The sequence below is a fragment of the Pseudoliparis swirei genome, chromosome 11 (genome assembly GCF_029220125.1).
Source record: "Pseudoliparis swirei isolate HS2019 ecotype Mariana Trench chromosome 11, NWPU_hadal_v1, whole genome shotgun sequence".
In the NCBI taxonomy this organism is placed as follows: Eukaryota; Metazoa; Chordata; class Actinopteri; order Perciformes; family Liparidae; genus Pseudoliparis; species Pseudoliparis swirei.
In genome coordinates this window covers 17,857,108-17,882,339 of record NC_079398.1, presented here as the reverse complement: position 1 = coordinate 17,882,339, position 25,232 = coordinate 17,857,108, and the positions used below count along the sequence as shown (strand labels likewise).

Genomic DNA, 25,232 nt, shown 5'->3' with positions numbered 1-25,232 from the left:
TCATCCACTCCTGAGTGTAGTGTTGTATGTGTATGTATGCTTCCAGAGAGGATTGTGTATGATGTGTGTTTGTGTGTGCTCGGAGAGAACCAGCTGTGTCTCATTTACAGTCGTGAAGAAGTTTTGATTCTTTTCATCTTGATTCTGTGTGAGTCGACGCCAGCGTTTCATTCTCTTTCTCTCCTCTGCCTCCGTAGATCTCGTTCAGGAGTTCCATCGCTGGCTTTCGGAACAGAGGGAGATCGTGAAGGAGTGCTCCGACCGGTCCGGAGACACTCACATTGTGGAGCGCAAACTACAGAAACTAAAGGTCAGACTGATCCACCCAAAAAGTCTTCTGATGTGAAATGAAAAAAGAAGTTACAAATACACAGCTAACGTGTGATGTGGGTTATGTGTCAGGGCGCCATGGACCGCGTGGAGGAGGGCGAGGTGCGTCTCACTCAGGTCTGTGAGGAAGGGGAGAAGCTCCTCCTCCATCTTCCCAAAGCCAGCGCGGGGCAAGTGCAGCAGCACCTCTCCTCCATCCAGCAGGACTGGGACAGCTTCGTGGAGCAGTGCAGGCAGAACCAGCAGATCCTGGAGGACAGCGCGTCGCTCATGAAGGGGTACAAATAAAAGACTCACACACATCAGTTCTAGAGGAAGCACTTTGAAACACACACGCAAATAAGTTGTGAATTCCTCCTTCTTTAGGTTTGAGGGTCGCCTCAAGAAGCTCCGGTGGTGGTTGGAGCACATGGAGAAGAGGATGGCCACCGATCTGCTCGAAGCCAAGCAGCGTGGCCCTGAGAAGGCCGCTCTGGAGCAGGTGGAGGAATATCAGCAGGAAGTGCTCAAAGAAAGGTGCTGAGTCGGCATTTAAACACATTAAATAGGCATTAAATACTCTTTTTCATCGTCTGCCAGTGTCCCCGAAAGTATCTCTAATAATAGTTCACAACCAAACATGTAAATACTACTCGTAGCTTATTCTAAAATGTGTTACTTCCTTTCCGTGCAGGGATTCCTTTGAACGCCTCGGTCAGGAGGGGCAGGCGCTGAACGAGGGTGGGCGGGGTGACGGCAGTGAGACCCGAGTGTCGGCTCAGCTGCAGTCGCAGCACCAGGCCTTGCTGAGGCGCGTGAGGGAACGACTGCGCAGCTGCCAGCTGACTCTCCAGGAGCAGCAGGCCTTCGAGGACACGCTGCAGACCACCTGGATGTGGCTCAACGGGGTCCAGGAGCGCCTGGCCACCCTCAACAGCACCGTGGGCAACAAAGAGACGCTGGAGAAGAGACTCGGCCTCGTTCAGGTCAGTGGCCACAAACCCTGACTCAAAATATAGTAGGTAGGTAGGTAGCTAGGAAAGAAAGTAAGTAAGTAGGTAGGTAAGTAAGTAGGTAGATAAGTAAGTAGGTATGTCAAATGTCTAGACGGGTATGTTTTGGGATGGAGTTTAATTTGTGCTTTCGAGACACGTTTTGCTTGATGTGTTTTCTTTTCTCCCTCTCCATGCAGGATATCCTCCTCATGAAGGGTGAAGGTGAGGTGAAGCTCAACATGACCGTAGGGAAAGGAGAGCAGGTCCTGAAGCACAACCGCCTGGAGGGGCAGGAGGCCATCTGCTCTCAGCTCCAGAGCCTGAAGGACGCCTGGGCCAACATGCTGATGACCTCCATGAGCTGCCACAGGTAAGGCAGGAGGACCCATTACACCCACAACCCAGAATAGGGGTTAGATGCACTTTCTTTATGACCCGTAACCTGTTGTTGTTGTTGTTGTTTATAGCCGTCTGGAGTGGACAGTCGCCCAGTGGACCAGCTTCCAGGAGAGTAGGAGCCAGCTGCAGCAGTGGATGGAGTCGGTGGAGCAGGAGGTGGGCATGACGCTGCCGCAGCAGCCCGGCCTCAAGGAGAAGGCTGCTCTGCTGGAGCGCCTCCGGGCCATCCAGGCCGACGTGGACGCTCACGCCACGGCGCTGTCACGCCTCTCGGACAAGACGCTGGAGATGCACGAGAAGACCGGAGACCAGACGTTCGGACCGGAGTCGAGGGCGGAGCTCAACGTGCATTTCGCCGATATCTCAGCTGTTGTCAAGGTGATTTAAATACAGGCGCAGGCACATGACAGTTCAATCGTAGATGATTAATTCAGGAAAACGGGGCGAGCCACAAAAAAGCTGCATATGCTCTGCACACACATGGGAGAGACTGGTTACATTAAGCAAGCTGAGACAGAATGTTAGTATATCACATGTCCCCCCTTTCCATGCGTTAGTCTAAAATATAGAATGAAATATTTTTTCGAATACTATTATTTTGCACATTCATCCATATCTGGTAAAAACACAGGGCTCGTACGGTCATGGAAAACCTGGAAAAGTCCTGGAATTTTAAAATTGTTATTTCCAGGCCTGGAAAAGTCTGTGAAAAAAAATTTAAATTGCAAAGGTTTGGTAAAAGTCCAGGACATTTGTTATATTCATATGTTCATTTACACAGTTTGATTAATGAATAAACATTTATATAGAAATGTTATACTTTAATCAAACTATTGTCTCATTCATTTGTCATTTAAGGTTTATTAATTACTTGTCTATACACTGAGATTTCACAAAATGTTTGGTCATGAATATTGGGTTTAAAGTTTAAATCCATTGGTCACCATGTGTGTGAGTTTTTTTTTCTGGTAGTAATTTCCATTGTCTTTTTACATTTCCATTGTCTTTTTCTTCCCACAAAGGGTAAAGTCCAGTCCATGCAGAGCATCGTGTCTGAGCACGAGCAGTACATCGACGCTGTGAGAGACTTTAACGATTGGCTGAGTTCAGCAAAGGAGGAACTCCAACGCTGGTCAGACCTGTCGGGAGACTCGAGCTCCATTAAGAGGAAGCTCTGCAAGGTGCAGGTGAGGACTTGTAAATGTGTATGTGGCTCCTCGTCACAACCAGCTTCATATTTACAGCGTCTTCTCCCAGTTTAGTTAAAGACCTCCACCACAAGGAGGCGCCTGGGAAGCATCTTTACCACTTCTGCTGACTCATCTCATTGTAGGATTAGCTTTACCCAATTTTGTTGGTCACAGTCGAGGGCTTGTGAGCATCGTTTATATGAGGAATGCATTTACTGTGATTAAAGACCTTTATTATCATTTGAAAGGAATGGTATGACTCAGCATGTTGTGTGGCTTTTGTGTGAGCCCCATTACCTTTGCAGAAGTGACTGTAAAGTTATGAGCTTTGCGGTGCAAGTGGCTAGATTAAGAAAATAAAAGACTTAAATAAACAAATAAAATACTTAAATAAAAAAAGACTTTGATAAATAAATAAAATAAATAAATGACTTAAATAAATATATTAAATTAAGAAACAAAAGACTTAAATAAATAAATAAAAGACTGAAGCAGCTGATTTCAATTGGCTGGGTCCAGGCGAGCACTCACTTTGTCGCTTTTGGGATTCGAGAGTGTTCCTATTTTTTTATTTGACAAAGATGACCATTATGATTCCCTTTTTGTCCTTTTCCAGGAGTTGCTTGACTCGAAGCAGCGCGGACGGGAGAGGCTGACCCGGGTCCAGAGGTGCGGCGCCGTGTCGCGAGATCACACCGGCTCGGGGGGCTATGAGGCCATGGAGCGAGAGGAGGCGGCCCTCCTGTCGTCGTGGGACCAGTGGGAGCGCGGAGCGCTGCAGACGCGGGGCAGCCTGGAGACGGCCCTCTCCCAGATCACCAGCTCCGAGCAGGAGTTCAGCAGCCTGTCGGCGCAGCTGGAGCAGGACCTGCACGACTTCGGCCGCCAGCTCAAGGACTGGCGCCTGTGGTTGGCTCAGGCGGCGAGGCAACACGAAGGAGAGGAGGCGGCAAAAGGCTGGCAGATAGCAAAGGTGGGGTCTCGGTAGTTTACTGACTCATATGCAATGTGAAGGGATGTCCGCGGGTTGTTCATCGGGGGGTGTTCTGTGTTCCTCTCAGGACACGTTGGAGGAACTGGTCAAAGCCGAGCCCGTGTCCGACAGTCTAAAGACGCAACTCAACGACCTGTGCCGATTTTCCAGAGACGTGGGGACTCAGTCTGAGAGGGTGTCGGCTCTCATGAAGGAATACAACAGGTGAGAGGTCTGCCCCTTATGAAGGAATACAACAGGTGAGGTCTGCTCTCATTAGGGAATACAACAGGTGAGAGGGGCTTTGAAAAGATACATTAAACATTCACAGCCTCAGAAGGTATTAATACTTTTTACATTTAATTAAACAGGGTATGTTACAAAACTATACACCAGGAGGGTCCATACAAATTATATAATTTATTTTACTTATTTATAATTGCACAATAAATATGACCTTAGATAAATGATCAGTTCCTCCAAGACTAATGTTCTTTCTGTGGCATGTTTCAATGGAACATTTTAGGTTGTATTTTGTGGTGTTGTGGTACTAGACGACAGAATATGTTTTAAATTATTGCTCCACTTCATATACAATATATGCAATGAGGTGGATCAATAATTTATAAAACAAAGCAAACTCTTTTTTAACAATATAATGCAGTAAATTCTAGATTCACACAGGTAATACTTTGTGCAGGATTTTTGGATTTGATTGTGTTGCAAAGTAAATGTGTTCCTGCTTTCCATCGTCACTCACTAAATGTCAATACAATGAATGGTCAAATAAAAAAAACAAGCCAGAGACCAAAGAACTTAGAAAATTGTACGTTTCTCCATATTGATTATGGATATTTTGCTTCCAGTCTGAGTCTCCAAGCGGCCCGGGAGTGCCAGAGCAAAGAGAAGCTGCTGGAGCAAGGCTTCCGCTCGGCCTTCAGAGAGTTCCAGAAGTGGTTGGTCAACGCCAAGATCAACACGGCCAAGTGCTTCGACGTGCCCCAGAACCTCGGAGAGGCCTCGGCCAGCTTGCAGAAGATCCAGGTATGGAATCCAACATTCAAGACACTGACGCTGAGAGAACTACAGGTTCCATCTCCAATGTAACTAAATGATATTCAATACAGTCACATTGATCCAAAATAAGTCCTAAGACACAACGACGCTGAGCTTTGCAGCCTCACTGCCACGCGGCTCCCCCTGTACTACTCATATGATATGATATGATATATACCTTTATTTGTCCCACAGTGGAGAAATACATGGACTTTGATGTATTTTCACATGAGTGCATGGTCAATAAATGTGTATTTTGGGTTATTTCAAGCTCACGGACGTCACATGAACTGGGTCACACTGCCAAACTCAAATTCATATCATTAAGGTTAAGAGTCTCACGTCATCATCTCTCCTCAGGAGTTCCTAAGTGACCGAGATCAAGGTCAGTCGGAGCTGAGTGCCGTGGTGGTGCACGGCAAGCTGGTCAGCAGCCACGCAGCCAAAGACAAAGTGGATGCCGTTCGGGCCAAAATGAACACGGCCAGAGAAGACTGGAAGCACATGATGAGCAACCTGCACAGCCGAGAGACGAGTCTACAAGTAAGCTCCTAAGTGACCCTCATCGTGTATAAACCGGTCTCACCGGACTCTTCATACACGTGTCTGTGTGTTCCAGAACGTCTTGTCTCAGATGAAAGATTTCGAGGCGAGCGCCGAGCCTCTCCACGAGTGCCTGAATGCCACCGAGCTGGCGGTGCACGAGAGCTGCACGCGGCTCCACGACCTCTCGGCCAAGAAGCAGGAGCTTCGCAAGCTGCAGGTACTCGTTCACACTGAGCCCGGAGCGCCTCGTTTCAAGGCCCCTCTCGTTCGACCGCTCAGAGCCTACGTGACTATTCATTTGCAGAAACTCACCATTCCGGCTTCGTCAAAGTGTTTTGGAAAAGTTGTTATTCTTTAGAGAGCTTATACTAACTGCCAGTTGCTTATTTCTTTTAATTACTGCCATATTTCTGCTTTGCATCTTTCAGATGTCCTCTTAACAGTGTCTGTCATAAATATTTACACTACCGTTTAAAAGTTTGTGGTCACCCAGACAATTTGGTGTTTTCCATGAAAACTCACACTTTTATTTATCAAATAAATTTAAAATGAATATAAAATATAGTCAAGAAATTGACACGGTTAGAAATAGTGTTTTTTATTGTAAATATTAATGTTGTTCTTCAAAATTGTGGCTCAAAGGAAGGCCAGTTGTATAGCTTCTCTCACCAGTATAACCGTTTTCAGCTGCGCTCACATAAAAAGGGTTTTCAAGGGTTTTATAACCCTCCGTTAGTCTTCTAAGGCGAGAACACAATGTACCACTAAAACACTGGAGATGGGCCTCTAGACACCTATGAAGAGATTTCATTAACAACCAGAGAATAGTCATTTACCACACTAACTTTGTAGAGAGCGTATTTATGATTAATTTAATGTTATCTTCACTGAAAAAAACAGTGCTTTACTTTGAAAAATAAGGACATTTCTAAGTGACCCCAAACTTTTAAACGGTAGTGTACATTAATACTTGCTTTTAGTGTTTATTAATTGTTTTAAAGTGTCTGCCTTACCAACCATAACATGAACCGCCAAACGTCTCGTTCTCTTTTTTAGCCGTGTTGCCGTCTCTAACCCTTCAAGTGTCTCGCGTGTCTCTTGTCTCTTGTATCTCGTGTGTCAGCTCGCATGCCTCTTTGATAACCTGCTTGTGCTCTTCCAGTCTGTGCTTGAGGAGTTAGCCTCTCACGAGCTTCAGCTGAACAAGCTGAGAGAGAAGGCCCAGCTGCTGTGGGACGAGCACGCGGCCGGCAAGGGTTTTGTGCACCGCGTGTCGCAGCTCTCTGCTCAGTACCTAGCTTTAACCAGCCTCACCAAGGTACAGTAAACGCCTCGCGCACTGGGGCCTTTCTGGGGAGGAGACACAGGCACTAGACTGGACGGAGCACTGACTAAAATCAGAGGGTTCATACGGTCATGGAATACCTGGAAAAGTCATGGAACTTTAAAAAGTTATTTTCAGGCCTGGAAAAGTCCTGGAAATGTTTTATATTTATATGTTGAATTACGCTGAGTTTGATTGAAAAATAAACATTTATCGACATTTATTCTTTTAATCAAACTATTGTCTCTCATTCATATGTGTCATTTAAGGTTATATTAATTACTCGTGTACTCACCGAGATTTTGCAACATTGTTGGTCATGGAAATTTGAATTTAAAGTCGTGGACATCCACTGGTCACCATGTGTATGAACCCTGTTATTATTATGTTACAGTGATAAACAGTGAAGTTACTAACTCACCATGTCTTTCTTTTGTTGCTGCAATTCTTAAACAGAATGTTTGTCTTCATATATTTTGTTCAACATTTTTATTAAAGATTCTTGCTTGTAAACAATGATCAGTTTACTCGTTGATTCACTTTCCACAACCTGCAGTTGTAATTTCCCCGCTGTGACTCTGCAGGAGAAGGCGTCGCGCATCGATCGCATCGCCACCGAGCACCAGCTCTTCTCCCAGGGCCTGAAGGAGCTGCAGAACTGGGTGGCCGACACCAGCCACATGCTGCAGACCTACTGCGCCCCCACCGCCGACAAGCACGTACTGGACAGCAGGATGATCAAGCTGGAGGTAACCCACCGGTCAGAAGCTTTAGGACACACCCATGGTCCAAGTTGTTGTTGAAATGTAAGCAGTTCAAGTGAATAACCTGAAATGGTACAAACTGTCAGTGGCAAACAAAAACAAAAGTTTAGGTTACCAAAAACTGTACATGTAAATAATGTACATTTCAGAGTTCTACAAAAAGGCCCTTTTCAGGGAATAAGTAATTAAGGGTTAACAACTTGCAGCTGTTCTGGAAGTTAATGAAGCCTTGAGAGTTGATGCTCACGATTGGTGTGTCAACTTGTGATTACTTACAAAAGTGTTGGAACAGACTGTCGTGTATAACAAGCCACCCGTGGTATTCAGACGTAGAATGAACCCTGTGAACGTCTATTGTACGAGTATCACACGTCTCATTGTTGCTCCAGGCCTTGCTGACCGCTCGGCAGGAGAAGGAGATCCAGCTGAAGATGCTGATCACCAGAGGAGAGTCGGTCCAGAGGAACACCTCGGCCGAGGGAGTGCCCGTCCTCCAGAAACAAATCCAGGACCTGAAGGATTCGTGGGATGCTCTGCTCTCCGCCTCCATACAATGCAAAAGGTTTATTCTTAGCCATCTCAATCCCGCTGTACCATGTCTGTTCTGCACCGTTGTCTGATGTAGTCGTACTGTTTAACATCCGACAGTCAGCTGGAGGGCTCCCTGTCTCAGTGGACCAGTTACCAGGAGGACGTGCTCCAGTTCGTGGCGTGGGTGGAGCGCGTGGAGGAGAGTCTCGACTCCACGGACAAGCAGTGCCCGGAGATGAGAGACAAAACTGCTAACCTGAGCAAAGCCAAGGTACCGCTCTCTTCTTATTCACACTCTACAGACTATTAGGTGTTTAAATGATTGAGAACATTTCATTAGGACAGGCACATATTGAGTATCAATTGATCCTCCTGTTGTTTCAGTTGCTGTACGAGGAGGTGCTCAGCCACCTCACCCTGCTGGACACCATCACTGCAAAGGGAGCCGACATCGCTGAGAACTACGTCTCTCAACTGGAGCTCCAAGATCTGCAGGAGCGCTACGGCACCATCAAAGACAACGCCATGGTAACGAAAGAGTGAACAGTGAATCTTACTTTAAATATTTATTTCAGCCGTTTGAAAAAAAAATCATAAAAGTAAGAAATGTACAAAAATAAAACCACATCTTAAGGATATTCCTCTAAGCTATTATCTAATTACTTCTTATGATGATGATCCATTGTCATGTTAATATTCCTATTTTTGAATGCAAATTGACAATTGAGACTGAATTAAAGGAAAATATTACACGGACATCACAGTTTGAATTGAGTGTGAAGTGTTAAAATGTCAAAGCAATTATCGCATATCAACAAATATGTTAAGAACGTTATAATTGATGAGCCATCACATTGTGACTGGTCTCCTCCATGGTGTCCTCAGCGGGCTGTGGGCAAAGCAGAGGAGCTGGTGAACGCTCACGAGGAGTACCAGCGCGGCCTCCAGGCCTTTGAGGACTGGCTGGAACAGGAACAAGAGAAGCTGGGCTGCTACACTCAACTGGAGGGGGACGTGGACATGCTGGAGGACACTCTGCAGAAGCTACAGGAGCTGCAGCTGCACTGCACCGAGGGCCAGGCTCTGCTCAACACCCTGCTGGTGAGTCGTGAGCTGGTCACCCACTGGGGCCTGCCTCAGACGGAGGACCGGGCCCTGGAGATGCTGCAGCAGGAGTGGAGGCTGTACCAGAGACGGGTGGCCGACAGCCGCGCTCAGCTCAACAGCGCGCTGGCCAAACTGCGGCAGATGGAGCAGAAGTTCCAGCGTCTCGCCAGCTGGCTGAAGGGCATGGAGACCAAAGCACAGCTGCGGGGCCACCGGCGGTCCGACCGCGCCACCAAAGATGCTCAACTTCACTGGCTCAAGGTTTGAACATGCACAGAAGTTATGGACATGTTTTAGTTGTATTTTCAGTCCAATCAGAAATAAGTTAATTTGCATTGGAACAAATGTTTTTTTGTGTGGATTTCAGTCAAATTCTGACATTATTCTCTTATGATGCGTGTTTGTGTCAGAGTTGGCAGGAGGAGGTGCTGGTCTACCAGGAGGAGATGGAGGGCCTCAGTATCTTGGCTCAGCAGGTTCTGGATGAGACCCACGTCAGCAGCCGGATCAGTTCCAGAGCGACCCAGATCACAGCCCGCTACCACATCCTGCTCCTGCAGCTACTGGTAACAGAGCGCCTAGTATCAGTACATGTGCTCATAGAGATGCATTGACCGCTTCATGCAGTAGACCAGTGACTTTCAACTACAGCTGTGCCGTGGGAAAATGTCAAATTGTACTTAATTGGTCACAAATAATTTGCCATTGTTGAGTGTCAAGTCGTGGCCTAGTAACTAAATACTCTTCCGTGCCAGTAGGTGGCGGTAGGTAGCGCAGTAATGACTTGGAACATTTAAGATAGATAGAATGGAGAGACGCTGTGGTGGAGAACAGCGATGCAGAAATATTTCAAAAGATAAAAATGAACTGTTGTTTTGTATTGTAAAAAAAGTGCCGGAGCTCAAATTTTTTTTTAAAACACTGCAGTAGACCTCCCAGAAATCCAGTTTAAAATCTTTGTTGTGCATCGTTTTATTTTGAAAGATGTCGCAACTTTAGCTTTCCTCCACCATAACTTTCCTTTTGTATCGCAGGAGACGATCAAGCAGCTCCAGGAGGAGGTGTCTTGCATCGAGGAGGCGCAGTGCGTCTTCAACACCTTCTCCGATTGGCTCAGCGCAGCTCAGAATAACTTCGGCACCGTGGCGGTCAGCGTTGACGTCGTGGACCGCCTCGCTATGGACAGGAAGATGAAGAAGCTGGAGGTAGTTTCTCTTGACTGCTTCACTAACCTATAAGGAGCACCTAAATACGAACTATTGATGACCTTTTATATATAGTATCGGTTTATTCCTGCTGCAGATCCCCATATATATGAAGTGGCATGAAAGTTGCTGCTGGTAAAATGACTATTTTCTTCTTTTGGGTCACAATACATTAATTAATCTTATAGTGGTAAACTATCACCACAATAAGAGCTTTAGCCTTATACGGGTCTATGAAACTATTCCACTTTTTTTAAAGTTTAATTGCGCATGCGTCCGTAACAACATCCGTAGCGTAGAGTTCGCATTCAAACGTAAAACAAATGTGCGATTCATTTTACCTTTTCACAATAAAAGTCTGTATTCAAACGTAAAACAAACTATGGTTCTATAAATCCTGGATGACCGAGGCGGTGCTTTGCACTGGATATCTTCCGTCTCGCTCATACGCAGGTCGAGTATTAATAACAACAAAGTCACCTGTGACCTCGGATGACCCCCCCACGGGGTTTAAGTTCCGGTGTCATCCTGAGATCAGTCCTACGGAATCTTCTCGCAAACTCACGAGATTCCGAATGACCAAGAACTCTGGCGGTCATCTAGGATTCATAGAACCATAGTTACATATGTAACTTGCGTTCTATTTCATCCTTCCTGACCGCCAGAGGCGGTGCTTAGCACTGGATGACTTGTATCAACAGAGTCACGAAGAATCCCAAGGAAACTACCTCATATGACTCAAGCAGAGGATTTGGACGAGGAACCACCTGCAATGCATGGAGGGTGTTCCCGTTCACTCTGTAGTCTCTGGTGAATGTGCTCAACGATGCCCCTGAGGCTGCAGCACATATATGCACCTATATTCCCTACGGGCACACCTCTCAGGGTCGCCCGTGATGTGGGAACGCTGTTGGTAGAACGACCCCCTGCTCTGGATGGCAGAGCACGGACGTTCACTCCCTATGCTCTGGCAATGGCCTCAACTATCTAGTGGAACAGGCACTGTTCTGCAGTGGCATAGCCTTTCTTAGATCCACCCTAACTGACTAGTTATGGTGGTCAAACTGTGCAGGCTGGATAGGCTGGTTGAGACCTGAGCGTGCCAGCATCTTTGGGGGAAGCCACTGCCTTAGGCCGCAGTGTGACACCCGAGCCATCTGAGTTCCCCTCAGACAAGGCTCATTGACCTACAGGGCGTGTAGCTTGCCTACTTGCTCAGCCGCAGTTATGGGCCTTCCACGGGGTTATTTACACCTGCAAAATGCACCAATACAAGTTGCAGCGCCACTATCCGATGAAAAAATGAATAACAATATCCCGTTAACCCTCCAGGCTCTTCAAGCAGACATGGAGCAGGGCCACTCTTACCTGAAGACGATGAGGGAGAAGACGGAGCGAGCCATGGCCTTCTTAGAAGATCCTGAGGCGGAGCAGCTGAAGGAGGAAGTGGACGGCCGCCTCTTCCAACTCAAGGCATTGACGGAAGCTCTGAGGACGGAGCACAGCTCCCTGGAGAAATGCATCTCGCTCTCTAAAGACTTCATGGATAAATACAAATCCCAGGCCCAGTGGGTGCTGGAGACCAAGAACCTCTTAGCCTCGAGCGTGGAGCCCAAAGCTGAACTCTACCAGAAGAAGGCTCAGCTGGCAAAGTACAAGGTTACTTCAAACTTTTTTCATCGAGGAAATACAGTAAAAAGAAAAATTCCTTTATCTGCAATATTTCTCTCTTTTTTACCTCTCTCCTTGAATGCAGACCATCCAGCAGACGGTGCAGTCTCACGAATCGGCGGTGACATGTGTGTTTGAGAAGGGAGAAGCTCTGCTGGACACCGTGCACGACCCCATCATCAGAGACAACATGAAGAAGCTGCAGGCCGACTACCAAGACCTCTGCATCGCAGCCACGGTACGGACACTGTGTTGAGAATCTGAAATGCACACAGTGATGTTTTTTTATCTGTGTTGTAGCGAACAACCCAAATGAATGATTCCATGTTGTAGAGGCCCTAACAAATTCCCCTCTAAGTATTCATGCCACTCGGGGGCGAACATGTTCAGAGGCGTGTTCCGCTACAAACAACACAGGATCCCCTTGATATCGACGCCTTGTGGTCAAAAGCTATTTGCTTCCCATCCACCTCTTCTCATTAGCAGGCACCCACCTCATGGTCCTGTGCCACCCTGTAGTGCATGTCCCAATTCACCCGCTGTTTCCCTCAAAGATATAAGAAAGCATAACCACTGCATTTTGGCTCCGACACATGTCATACGGCAACGTGAATCTCTTGAGAGGAGCTGGTGTTGACGTTGTGTTTCAGACCCAGGTTCAGAACCTGGTGGAGTGGGTGAAGGAGCACGAGGATTACAACGGGGAGCTGCAGGAGGTGGAGAAGTGGCTCCTGCAGATGTCCAGCCGGATGGTCTCCTCGGACTCCATGCAGACCAGCGGCATGGAGATGGCGACGCAGCAACTTGCCCGATACAAGGTGACTTTCACCGCACTGTCGGACGGAGAAAAAAAGATTTGAACTATTACAAGACTTCAAATACTTTGTGGTTTACTTCTGTTCTTTTTCAGGCGATAATGGAGGAGATTGCCAGTTTTGAGGAGCGTCTCACCAGCCTGAATCAGAAGGGAGAAGGTCTCATCGCCAGCTGCACGGACCAGGTTCAAGCTAAGATCAGTCAACAGGTCCAGGCCCACCAACAGTCAACCAGAGACAGCTACGCTGCCATCTGCAGCACTGCCCAGCGCGTGAGTACAACAGGAAGACAGAGATCTCACAGCTTCTTTCTTTTGATTATTTCCAGAAGAAATCAAAAGCACTTAAAGTTTTAAATGACGGTCTTACCTAACCAGGTGTACCAGAGTCTGGACCGGGAGCTGCAGAAACACGTGAACCACCAGGACACGCTGCAGCAAAGTCAGACGTGGCTGTCGACGGTGCAGGAGGAGCTGCATCTCAACGACCAGGGGCCATCGGGTCTGCAGGAGGCTCTCAAGCAGGTGCAGTGTTGTCCTCTCGTGAAAAGCAGTAAATAACTCAATAACTATTTTGTTTATGATTTATGTGAATGATTTGCTTTTGCACACATGCAGGTGAAGAACTACAGGGCCCTGCAGGAGCAGGCCAGCACCTACCTGGACCTGGTGTGCTCTGTGTGCGACCTGTCGGATGAAGCTGTGAGAGTGACCGCCGCTCAGGTCCAGCAAGTCAAACTCAAGGTCAGTCATTGGGTCTTTTCATTTAATGTAAGTTTTTTAATTTTTTTATTTTAAATCCTCCATTTCACCAGGTGAAACCCAGTGAGATTAAAAATCTATTTTTTAAGGGTGACCTGCACAAGACAGGCAGCAACATAAGAAACACAGAACAAGTTAAATAATAATAAAAGACACATTTTATGAATCTAGGATAATTAGTGAATCATATCAATGACTCTGTAGTTTGTCTTATCCTGTACTGTTTCTTATTGTTTTATGTTTATTATGGTCTGTCAAGGGACCACAGATGCACATTAGCTGTATAGCTACAATCTGGTACAGAGCATCAAATGGTGACATGTTTTAACTGGACAGGGTGCCTTTTAAATAAATATAATATTAATTAAACAATGTTCTTGGTTCCATGTTGACAGGTAAATATTTGTAAAGCTTTTATTCTGGCACCCAATGAGACGTACTATGGCGAGCACATAGTACCCTCAAATGCTCCTTCATCCCTCAGTAATTTACAAGCAGTGTGAAAATGCAACATGGGTGCTATAGAATGTTGTATCGTTCATTACATCCAGGATGATTCCCCCATGTTGACTGTAGGAAGGTGTAAATGTGTTCCTCAGATAGAGGAGAGGATGTCCAGTGCACAGGAGCTGGCAGAGGGCTGGAGGGAGATCAAGGAGCAGAAGCAGGACCTGAGCAGCTTGTTCCAGGACATGGAGCAGCAGCTGCTCAGCCTCTCCAGGAGACCTGCAGAGCTGGAGACCAAGATCGCTCAAAACATGCTGACGCAAGCCAAGGTCAGAGCGGCTGATCCTACCTACATACATGTGTACTGCATGTCCACGTGTGCTTTAGACCTCGACTCTACAGTCCATATAATACAACATGTTGGCTCGGGTTATGTAGGGATTCAGGAGAGATCTTCTTCCGCTCTGGATGCATGAGGCTGACTGAAAGATAGACCTGCTAACCACAATCAGAGGGTCGGTGGTTCGATCCCCGCTCACTGCACTAGTCGATGTGTCCGATTGTAATTCGCTTTGGATAAAAGTGAAATGTAATTCAATTCACTTATTTTGTCGAGCCCGAAATCACAAATTACTAATTTTCCTCAGAGAGTCGGTGTGTGTGTGGGTGTGTGTGTGTTGTGTGTGTTCACGGGGAAAACGGGTAATATAATGTAATCTTCGTGGTTACCATTCAGTACACTGTGTGTCCACAGGGATGCAGCCAGCAGCTTCAGTGTAAACAGAGCATCCTGACCCGGATGACAGAGACTGTGAGCAAACTGACCGGTGGCCAGGACTCTCCAGAACATGCGGAGCTGGACCGCCTGGGCCACTCCTGGCTGGAGCTCTGTAACCAGGCCAACAGGCTGCAGATCCAGAGAGAGGGAGACCTGCAGAGGTCCAGAGAATACCACACCTGCATCACCGCAGTGGAGGCGCTGTTTGAGCAGGTGTCCAAAGAGTGGGACAATCTGGCCAGGTGTGTCAAAATGAGTCCTCAAACATCCTGATGGGACCAAAGACATTAAGATTGATTTAGGCTTCAAGAAAGTGGCAATTTATTTAGTTATCTATTTTTTTCTCCAACAGAACGGATGCAGAAAGTTCATCTCAGCATCTGGAGGCGTTGAGGAAGCTTGCGGTGACTCTGGAGGAACAGAAAGGCGCTCTGGAGGACCTGAAGGAGCAGAAACAGAAGGTCATCCAACATCTGAACCTGGACGACAAGGAGCTGGTGAAGGAGCAGATCAGCCACTTTGAGCAGCGCTGGTCTCAGATGCAGAACCTCATCGAGAGGAAGATCCAGGACTCGGTGGTGACCCTGGAAGACATGGGCCAAGTGGAGGCCCGCCTCAGAGAGGCTCGGGACTGGGCCGAAGAGCAGCAGCCCGCCCTGTCCGAGGCCATGAAGATGAGTCCTCCTCCCGAGCTGGCTCAGAGCTTCCTGTTTGACCACCTGAGCATCTGCAGCGAGCTGGAGGCCAAGCAGCTCTTGTTGGCCCAGGCCATGGCCGACGCCGACCGGGTGTTGGCCCGGCTGGGCCTCAGCGAGCGGCAGCGGCTGCAGCAGCTCATCGCGGACACTCAACACGAGGTGGAGTCTCTGAGCGTGAAGGTGGTGCAGCGCAGGAAGCATCTCAGCAAGGCCTTCACGGAGAGGACCCAGTTCCTGATGGCCGTGAGCCAGTCCATCTCCTGGGTGCAGCAGAACGAGAAGAAGGCTCAGGCTGAGGAGTCCGTCGCTCTGTTGCCCGACGACCTGGCCAAGCAGGTCAGGACATGCAGGAAGATCCAGAGCAGCCTGAAGGCCTATCAGAGCGAGCTGACCTCGCTGTGGTCGCAGGGCAGGGACCTGATGAGGGACGCCAGCGAGGAGGAGAGGAACGAGATTCTCACCAAGCTCCAGGAGTTACAGAACATCTTTGACAAAACGTTACATCGCTGTGGCCAGAAGCTCCAGGAGCTCGAGAAAGTTCTCGTCTCCAGAAAGTATTTCAAGACAGACCTGGAGAAGATCTCCTTGTGGATAAAACAAGCGGACATCGTCACCTTCCCTGAGATCAATCTGATGGTTGGAGACAAGGAATTGGAAGTGCAGCTCCTCAAGTATCAGCAGATCGTCGAGCAGGCGATCGACTATGAGAACCTTCTCCTGATTGTCCAACGAGCGGGTCAGGAGATCTTGCCCAGTCTGAATGAGGTGGACCACTGCTATCTGGATGAGAAGCTCAACACGCTGCCGCAGCAATACAACAGCATCCTAGCGCTCGCCAAAGAGAAACAGGAGAAGATCCAGCAGGCCATTCTCACGAGGAACGAGTACACCTCGTTCATCGACGTCACCCACAAAGCCCTGAAGGAGCTGGAGGAGCAGTTCAACCACCTGGGCACGCAGCCCGTCGGCCTGCAGACGGAGGAGGTCGTGACCTTGCAGGACGATTACAAAGCGATCCAGGCCGACCTGAGCGACCTGGGCCTGGCCGTGAGTGAGCTGAACCAGAAGAAGGAGGGCTTCCGGAGCACCGGGCAGCCGTGGCGGCCGGATGAAATGACCCAGCTGGCGAGCCTCTACAACGGCCTCAAGCGGCTGGTGGAGCAGAAGGTGGAGCACCTGGACGAAACCCTGGAGTCGTTCGAGGACCACAAGGCGATGGCCATGCAGGTGGACTCCCAGCTGAAGGCCACCAAAGAGCAGCTGGTGAAAGTGAACGCCGAGACGCAGTCGGCCGAGGAGCGGCTGAAGAACTACCACGCGCTGGCGGGCAGCCTCCAGAGCGCCAACTCGCACCTGTCGAGGCTCACGGAGCAGATGGACACACTGGCGCCGCGCGTGGAGCGGGCGGCCCACGACGCCTCCAAGGAGCAGGTGGTGCTGTGGCAGGCCGAGCTGCGCTCGCTGCAGGCCGCCGTCGGGGATCTGATCGAAGAGTGCGAGAACCGCTTCGTCCAGAGCAAGGACTTCGAGACGGAGATGAAGAGGACCCTGGACTGGCTGCAGCAGGTGCGGGACGACCTGGGCTGCGCCGTGATCGTGGACGTGCGGGTGGAGAAGGTGCAGGAGGAGATCCGGAAGCAGCAGATCACGCAGGAGGAGGTGCAGTCGCGGCTGAGGATCGTGGCGGCGCTCAGCAGCCGGGAGAAGCAGCAGTTTGTCACCGCCAACGAGCTGGTGCCGTCGCACGTGGACACGAGCCTGGAGGAGATGGCCAAGCTGCAGGCCGACGTCCAGAAAGCTCTGAGCTCCAAACAGGTGATGATACAAATAATGCTGCAAATCAGGGTAGGAAATGTACATATATTTTAGGGGGCAATTTTTAGACAACAACTGAATCTATATTGCATTTCCTTGTGTGAACAGATCACTCTGGAGGAAGCCCTGGGCCTGTGCCAGAAGTACCACTTCAGGATGCAGTCGGCCTGCGAGTGGCTGGAGGACGCCGTGTCCTTCCTGCAGCTGGCGAGCCTCGGCGTGGACGTGGAGAACTACGAGGAGTGCCTCCGGCAGCACGGCGACATCGTGGCCACGGAGCGGGAGTTCCTCGTCCACGTGGAGGAGCTGCAGGCGCTGCTGCCTCTGCTGGAGAACCTCGTCAACCCCAAAGCCAAAGAGCAGCTGCGTGTGAGCGTGGACTCGGCCCAGCAGCGGGGCGTGGAGGTCCGGGACCAGCTGCAGTGTCACCAGGATGTCCTTCAAAGGTAGCGAGAGGAACAGAGTGACGACCCAGGACCGTTTCCTTTCCGGTCACTCTTCTGCACACTTGAATACACTTAAATACACATAACTATTCACTTAAATACACGAAATTCTTCACTTAAATACACATAATTGTCCACCTAAATACACTTAAAAACATGTCATTCTTTAACCAGTGTCAGTCAGTTTAAAGTGACAAGTGTATTTAAATTAAAGAATTATGTGTATTTAAGTCTTAAATACAGCTAAATACACGCAATTCTCCACTTAAATACATGTAATTCTTCAATTTAAATACACTTGTCACTTTAAAATGACTTACACTGGTTAAAGTTCTGCAACCTGCCCGTCTGTACACTTTAGCTTATATTAATATTCTTAATTATTGATTGTTGTGACTGTTATTGTCTATTGTCGCACCGCCCGCCGTGACAAACTCCATAAGAGGCAATAAAAGTTTCTGATTCTGATGCATGTGTAATATACCGTGACAATACTGACTTCTTATATGATGACATTTTGTTTTTCCCTCAGCTGCGTGGCTCAGTGGAAGTCTTACCAGGAGTCGAGGCAGACCGTCATCGAGCTCATGAACGAGGCTGAGAAGAAGCTGACTGAATTCTCCACCGCCAAGGCGGCCACGAGTCGAGAGGCCGAAGACAAGCTGTGCAGCCATCGGGTAAAGAGGGGCCGGCATATGAACGTATTTATGGGCTTCAATGCACATACTTTAACACTTGTCTCCTCAGTCCCTCATCTGCCTGGTGAACAGCTTCCAAGAGAAGCTGAGTGGTTTGGAGGAGCAAGCCGCCCAGCTGGAGCTGGTGGGCAGCGATGCCAGCAAGGCCACCATCAGCCGCTCAATGACCACCGTGTGGCAGCGCTGGACGCGGCTACGCAGCGTGGCTCGGGGACGCGAGCGAGTCCTCGAGGACACGGCGCAGGATTGGAGGACTTTCAGAGAGAAGGTACGATGACGACGGACGATGATTAAATGAGAGATTTCTTTCCGGGCGCTTCCTTAATTATAATTGATGCCCAGATGGTGAAGGTGCGAGCGGTCTCCGACGAGCTCCAAAGCCGGTTCCCCGACAGCGCCGTGGAGAAGGCCTCCAAAGCCGCCCTGCAGTCCCTGTTGGACCAGCACGACGTGCTGAGCCAAGACCTGGAGAGGGAGCTCTCCTCCCTCACGCTGCTGCGCCAGTACGCTCTCAGCCTGCTGCACGACGTGGAGGTGCCTTCACCGACCACCGAGCAGGACGAGAGGCCCAGTCTGAAGGAGATCAGAGCCGTTCAAGACCAGATGGAAAGGTAGAGAGACGAGATAAATGCATTCAACAAGAGCGTGTGCATTAAGATGACATCTAATTAGTGGTATTCAGGGTTCCTACGGTCATGGAAAACCTGGAAAAGTTATGGAATTTTAAAATGGTTATTTTCAGGACTGGAAATGTCCTTTAAAAAAAATGATATCCCATATTTTTCGGCTGCGAGTGAACGCACCGTAACTGGAAAGTTTGCTGGCCATAGCAACCGTCGCTCAGGGAAGTGGTCGGGATAATCCACTACGCCAGGGAAGTGTCGATTTAGTACATGGTCATGGAAATGTGTTTAAAAGTCATAAAAAAGTTATGGAAAAGTAATAGAAGTGTCATTGAAAAGTTTATAAAAGTTTTAGAAAAGTCATAGAAAAGTTTTAGAAAAGTGATAGAAAAATTAGAGAAAAGTTGTGTATATCTGTTGGTTAACATGTGAGCGAACCCTCGGTGTGTTTCTTCGTCTTCAGCCTCCTGACACAGTCCAGGACCAAGCGGGCTCAAACGGCTCAGGAGCTGAGGGACAGAGAGGAAGTGGAGAAGGAGCTCAGCGTCGTCAAAGCCTGGATCCAGGAGATCAGGGAGCTTCTTCTGAATCCCACACCGGATATTGATTTTCTGCTGCGGGAGCTGGAGGTAAACCTCATCTCTAGAAACATGCATATCAACTTCCTCATTCTTCCGCTTAGACATTGTTATTGTACTAATACTATTGTTGTAGGTTGTCCATGGAGAAGTGGTCACTTATCGCCAGAATGTGGAGAAACTAGCCGAGCAGCAGCAAAGCAAGTACCTGGACCTCTACACCATCCTGCCCTCTGAAATCTCCATGCAGCTGGCCGAGGTCTCGCTTGCATTGGGAGCCATTGAGGACCAGGTACGGTATAACATTTAAATAAGCTTTCAATGCAAACTCAATCAGGATGGTCCTCTTTAAGTCTCCAGTCACGTGGCATTTGTTGAAAAAAAATGTTCTAGGTTCTTTCGAAAGAGCGAGAGATTCAGAAAACCCGAGAAATAAAAGAGGACTTCAGCTCCAGGATCCACGACGTCTCCGAGAAGCTCAAGGTGGTCTCGGCTAAATTCAAGGAGAAATCTCCCGACGTGGACCACGCCAAAGAAGAGATCAAGGTGGGGGCCGCTCGCTTGTGCCTGAACCTGCTGTGAATGTGTAGCTGAGGCCATTAGCTCAGAGGTGCTGATGTTGTTTTAGAGCCTGGCTGAGGACCTGGACGGCTGCGGCCGCACCCTCTCAGAGATGGACGCTGCGGTGCAGGAGTTTGGGCGCAGGAACCCCCTGCTGGCCAAACAGCTGAGCGACGCCATCAGCAAGCTGTCGGAGATGCATCACCACAGCACGCGGCTCGCAGACTGCAGGAACAACTGGCTCAAAAAGGTAATTTTACATAATACACATGCACAGATAAACTTGTTAGGCATCCCGTTGTGCTGTGCTCTAATGGCCTCTCTCTCTCTCTCTCTCTCTCTCTCTCTCTCTCTCTCTCTCTCTCTTATCTTGGCTGTCCAGGCTGTCTGCTACTTAGACGAGTACAATGAGATGCTGGACTTCATCGTCAGGTGGTCGGAGAAGGCCAAAAGCCTGGTGAGGGCCAACATCATCTGGAACTCCTCCGTTCATCTGCAGGAGCAGATACGGATGTATCAGGTGAGTCGGGGCTCCAGACCGGCCTCCACGTGGTTCTACTGTGAGGAACAAATACTGTAGTTTGGATAACAATATGATTTGACCTGGACATGTCAGGATGTTTTACCGATGCACATGTTTCATAATGCCGTACGCCCTGTTCTCTAGGCTGTCCTCCGAGAGTCTCGGGAGCTCCATGGAGACCTGGAATCGATGGCGGAGAAGGTGGAGCTTCTGTCCGAGGTGCTGCAGGTGGAGTCTATGAGCCAGCAGGTTTGTGAACTCAGTCGACACACCGAGGAGCTCCAGCAGAGCATCAAGACAAGACTGCAGAGCCTGGAGGATGCAGACAAGGTACGGAGAGAAAAAGAGACTTATCATCTCTTACTCGTTTGTGACGTTTACAAAGATCTTTCTCTTCATGTTTTCATTATATTTGACGAGTAGGATTTCCCTTAATACGTGTTTGTACTTCTTCCTCATATCTTAGTGATAAATATACTGTATATATTTATTTTATTCCAGATTCATGAGTCCATAAAGCAACAAATACAACAACAATATATAGAATACAACATGAGAACACGGGTACAATCACTGCAGTTTAAAAGTCACTCGTGGTTAAAAAAAACATAGAAACACGTGTTCCAATGTTTCAGGAAACAAGAACAATACCTCGTATCACTTAGAAAATGTAATTATAAAATTCTTAACTGAGTCATTTAAATTGATATATATAATTCCTCAACACAGCATGGACAGCGGGAACATTACGGGTCACAGACGTGACTTGTCCATCTGGGAAGCTGGAGCAAGATTCTCTAACTATACATTAAATTGTATAATTGGTGTGTTATCTGTCCCCAGAGCATGGAAGCCCTGGAATATGAAGTGAAGGCCCTGCATGTTGCTCTGGAGCAGGTCCAAGCCACACTGACCTCTCCAGAGTTGGCACGCCAGAGCCTCAAAGAGCAGCTTGCTCAGAGACAAGTAACCGCACGCCACATTACCATGAATCCATAACACGGCATGTAGGATGGTCAGGAAGCAGCTTCGGGTGCTCCCTTTGCACATCTGTACAACGCCCCGTGTGTTTCCTTCCTGCAGCGCCTGCTGGCCGACATGGAGAGCTTCAAGCAGCAGGTGCAGGCGGTGCAGCTGTGTCAGAGTGGCCTGCGGGTCCCAGAGGAGGTGATGCCCAACCTGGCCATCTGCCGCACGGCGCTGCGGCTGCAGCAGGAGGCCAGTCAGCTGCAGCACGTGGCCATCCAGCAGTGCAACATCCTGCAGGTGCAGTAGGGGGCGTTGTCGAGTCAAGTAAAACAAGCTTTCAGATGATAAGAGTCAATGTTATGTGGACTGAAGAGTTCAAGAAGTGTAGTCTTTAAAATAACCTGGGGGTGTTCAACCTGTTAGTCTGACAGTAACAAAACAATGTCATTCTCCATCCAGGAAGCGGTGGTGCAGTACGAACAACACGAACAGGAAGTGAGAGACCTCCAGGGGCTGATCGAGGAAGCACACCGGGTCATTCAGGACCGGCCGATCCCCACCAACAACATCCAGGAGCTGCAGGCCCAGATCCTCCACCACGAAGTACATACACTCCTTCACACATTTGACCCAGGATACGTCATCAGTGCAATACAAGCAGAACAAATAAGGCGTGGCGTGTGTTCATAAATTTAGAAACTCACATTATCAAAAGCCTTTATCAAAAGTCCTAGAGGCAGATCCAATGTGCTGTAGCATCTGTATGTATTCAACTTATTCAATACAACCCTCATCTCTACTCGGGGGTCGTACGGTCATGGAAAACCTGGAAAAGTCCTGGAATTTAAAAATGTTTATTTCCGGGCCTGGAAAAGTCTTTTTTTTTAAAAAGTAATTTAAACATTTATATAGATATTTATTCTTTGAATCAAACTATTGTCTCTCATTCATTTGTGTAATTTAAGGTATATACTCGTGTATACACGGAGATTTCACAAAATGCTTGGTCATGTAAATTTGGTTTAAGTCCTGTAAATCCACTGGTCCACATGTGTGTGTGAACCCTGTCTACTGGTGATACTCTGCACTATGTGGCGTTAAGTGAAATCTTCTCATAACTACTTTATAAAATGCCGATTTTCTAAATATTTTTTGCGTAGGAACTGGCCCAAAAGATCAAAGGCTACCAAGAGCAGATCGCCTCACTGAACTCCAAATGCAAGATGCTGGCGGTGAAGGCCAAACACGCCACCATGCTGCTGACCGTGAGCGACGTGGAGGGGCTCCCCGAGGAGCTGCAGGAGTCGGACGAGGGAGAAAAATCCAAGAAGTCTTCTGCACAAGCCTTCATGGTAAAAGAAAGTGCAACACTTCACATGACGAAGTGGTCGATCACCTTATGAACTCATTCTGCTCTTTCTGGCTCCATCTTAAATAGTTCTGAATAGTTAAAAACCTTTTGCCTGCTTTTATTACAACATGTGTGTTTTTTTTTTTAAAGGTGCATTGAGCCACTTTTAACTACAAAAAAACACACATTGCAGATTATTAATCTTGTTTCCAACCCATCGTGCACATCTGCTCTTCTGTTTCTCGGCGTGTCAGATGACGGCCGGCCGCTGTCACGCCCTCCTCTCCCCCGTCACGGAGGAGGGGGAGGAGGGCGCCAACAGCGAGGCGTCGTCCCCTCCTGTCTGTCGCTCTCCTTCCCCCGTCGCTTACACTGAAGCCAAGGTAACCAAGGTAACCAAGGTATCTGCCTTCCCTCCTCTCCATCCCCCCCCCCTTTTTTTTTACACACACCGTTAATAAATGCAATTAATAAAAGAAAAAGGCAAAAACAACCCACGGGGGTTTTTAATCCGTATCTATTCTCCGCCTGCAAACTCATCTGACAATAAATGAAGTGTCTCTTTCATAACTCATTCCTCTTAACTGCTTATGTCCCTGTTTTAATGTTGTTGTTTTTTTTAGATGGGAAGAGGAGCGCTAGCAAGAGCTCCGATCCAAGAACTATACGACCCGGCGTTTGAATCCGTGGCCAATTTAGACGACTTGCAGCGCTCGTGGGAGACGTTAAAGAACGTGGTGCGTACAACGACGAGGCGTCCGTGCGGCAGTTTTGTTGAATCTCACGTGAGTTTTTTTTGTTTTAAACTGTCCGTCGGTCGTTTGCCAACAGATCAGCGAGAAGCAGCGGTCTCTGTACGAAGCTCTTGAGAGGCAGCAGCACTACCAGGGCTCTCTGCAGTCCATCTCCTCTCACATGGAAGCTCTGGAGGCCAAACTGAGCGAGCCACTGGAGGCGGACAGAAGCCCGGATAGCCACGCCAAGACACACGAGGTGAGTCCTGACCGGATGGACAGAGAGCTTTCCCCATTGGCCAATCAGTGACCTCCTTTAAATCACTTCTTAAAACCCATTTTTATAGAACAGCTTTAACCCTTGTGTTGCCTTGTTTGCCTTTGGGTTTTGAATATTACACCAATACACCCTCCCCCTTTCTTTTTTATTGATTCATTCAATGTTTAATATGTGTGTTTTCGGTAGTCAAAGTCAACAAACACAACAAACTCACCTACACTTTGACTTTAAAATTAATCTAATATTAATAATTTTTTTTTAAGATTTTTGGCGTCAAATTGGCTAAAGGGTAAAATATGTAGTAAATATAAAAGGTACAGAGAGGTGAACATTGAATCGGTCAAAATGAAAAAAAGAGGGGGTAATATTGATTGATTATCAAAAAAATGAAAAATGACCTACAACAGTTAAAAGGGTTAAATATATAATAGAGACCCAAAGAGGGGTACAAAATCTAATTTGTTTAATGCATCATTAGCAAAATATGGTTTTCTTTGACACAGTTCAACAAGTATATATATTTGTATTCACAATGATCACAACATCATTTTAAAAGTCTTGACTTTTCCTTACCCCGTCAATAATAATAACTTCATTTATATAGCACCTTTAAAAACAGAGTTTACAAAGTGCTCTACAGAGAATCAAGGCAAAACAAATGTAACTCAAAATAAAGAACAACAGACAAACTAAATTAGGGACGACATCACTTTAACCCTTGTGTTGCCTTAGGGTCATTTTGACCCGAATCAATATTACACCCTCCCCCCGCCTTTGGGTCATTTTGACCCGATTCAATGTTTCACCCTCCTGTTACCTTTATATTTACTAACATATTTTACCCTTTGGGTTCAATTTGACGCCAGCAATTAAAATCTCCAGAAAATTATTAGAATTAATATTGTTTTCCAAGTTTAAGTGTGAGGCACTTTATGTTTGTTTGTTGACTACCGAAAGAACACCAACATTAAACATTGAATGGGGTCAAATTAATCCTAAGGCGGGGGGAGGGTGTAATATTGATTCCGGTCAAAATGACCCTAAGGCAACACAAGGGTTAAAGTAAAACATTCTTTATCACTGTT

At 47.7% G+C, this 25,232-nt stretch overlaps 1 protein-coding gene across 1 annotated transcript in view; it reads left to right on the top strand.

Moving 5' to 3' along the window:
- Positions 1 to 25,232, top strand: part of syne1b (spectrin repeat containing, nuclear envelope 1b) — a 92,940-nt gene that overhangs the window by 31,056 nt on the left and 36,652 nt on the right. The window contains exons 48-93 of the mRNA XM_056425591.1: positions 198 to 310; positions 403 to 608; positions 697 to 846; positions 1,004 to 1,295; positions 1,502 to 1,674; positions 1,772 to 2,081; positions 2,726 to 2,890; positions 3,510 to 3,866; positions 3,955 to 4,091; positions 4,733 to 4,910; positions 5,283 to 5,465; positions 5,542 to 5,685; positions 6,631 to 6,786; positions 7,377 to 7,541; positions 7,946 to 8,118; positions 8,205 to 8,358; positions 8,472 to 8,615; positions 8,973 to 9,455; positions 9,605 to 9,760; positions 10,229 to 10,399; positions 11,732 to 12,058; positions 12,156 to 12,308; positions 12,721 to 12,888; positions 12,981 to 13,157; positions 13,263 to 13,409; positions 13,503 to 13,628; positions 14,246 to 14,422; positions 14,848 to 15,113; positions 15,224 to 17,384; positions 17,493 to 17,830; positions 18,363 to 18,507; positions 18,578 to 18,796; positions 18,871 to 19,139; positions 19,615 to 19,780; positions 19,866 to 20,021; positions 20,123 to 20,275; positions 20,358 to 20,540; positions 20,673 to 20,810; positions 20,958 to 21,143; positions 21,657 to 21,779; positions 21,897 to 22,079; positions 22,242 to 22,385; positions 22,943 to 23,134; positions 23,388 to 23,525; positions 23,757 to 23,870; positions 23,965 to 24,126. Coding sequence (XP_056281566.1) covers positions 198 to 310; positions 403 to 608; positions 697 to 846; positions 1,004 to 1,295; positions 1,502 to 1,674; positions 1,772 to 2,081; positions 2,726 to 2,890; positions 3,510 to 3,866; positions 3,955 to 4,091; positions 4,733 to 4,910; positions 5,283 to 5,465; positions 5,542 to 5,685; positions 6,631 to 6,786; positions 7,377 to 7,541; positions 7,946 to 8,118; positions 8,205 to 8,358; positions 8,472 to 8,615; positions 8,973 to 9,455; positions 9,605 to 9,760; positions 10,229 to 10,399; positions 11,732 to 12,058; positions 12,156 to 12,308; positions 12,721 to 12,888; positions 12,981 to 13,157; positions 13,263 to 13,409; positions 13,503 to 13,628; positions 14,246 to 14,422; positions 14,848 to 15,113; positions 15,224 to 17,384; positions 17,493 to 17,830; positions 18,363 to 18,507; positions 18,578 to 18,796; positions 18,871 to 19,139; positions 19,615 to 19,780; positions 19,866 to 20,021; positions 20,123 to 20,275; positions 20,358 to 20,540; positions 20,673 to 20,810; positions 20,958 to 21,143; positions 21,657 to 21,779; positions 21,897 to 22,079; positions 22,242 to 22,385; positions 22,943 to 23,134; positions 23,388 to 23,525; positions 23,757 to 23,870; positions 23,965 to 24,126 — 10,721 coding nt within the window. The remainder of the gene's footprint in view (positions 1 to 197; positions 311 to 402; positions 609 to 696; positions 847 to 1,003; positions 1,296 to 1,501; positions 1,675 to 1,771; positions 2,082 to 2,725; positions 2,891 to 3,509; positions 3,867 to 3,954; positions 4,092 to 4,732; positions 4,911 to 5,282; positions 5,466 to 5,541; positions 5,686 to 6,630; positions 6,787 to 7,376; positions 7,542 to 7,945; positions 8,119 to 8,204; positions 8,359 to 8,471; positions 8,616 to 8,972; positions 9,456 to 9,604; positions 9,761 to 10,228; positions 10,400 to 11,731; positions 12,059 to 12,155; positions 12,309 to 12,720; positions 12,889 to 12,980; positions 13,158 to 13,262; positions 13,410 to 13,502; positions 13,629 to 14,245; positions 14,423 to 14,847; positions 15,114 to 15,223; positions 17,385 to 17,492; positions 17,831 to 18,362; positions 18,508 to 18,577; positions 18,797 to 18,870; positions 19,140 to 19,614; positions 19,781 to 19,865; positions 20,022 to 20,122; positions 20,276 to 20,357; positions 20,541 to 20,672; positions 20,811 to 20,957; positions 21,144 to 21,656; positions 21,780 to 21,896; positions 22,080 to 22,241; positions 22,386 to 22,942; positions 23,135 to 23,387; positions 23,526 to 23,756; positions 23,871 to 23,964; positions 24,127 to 25,232) is intronic.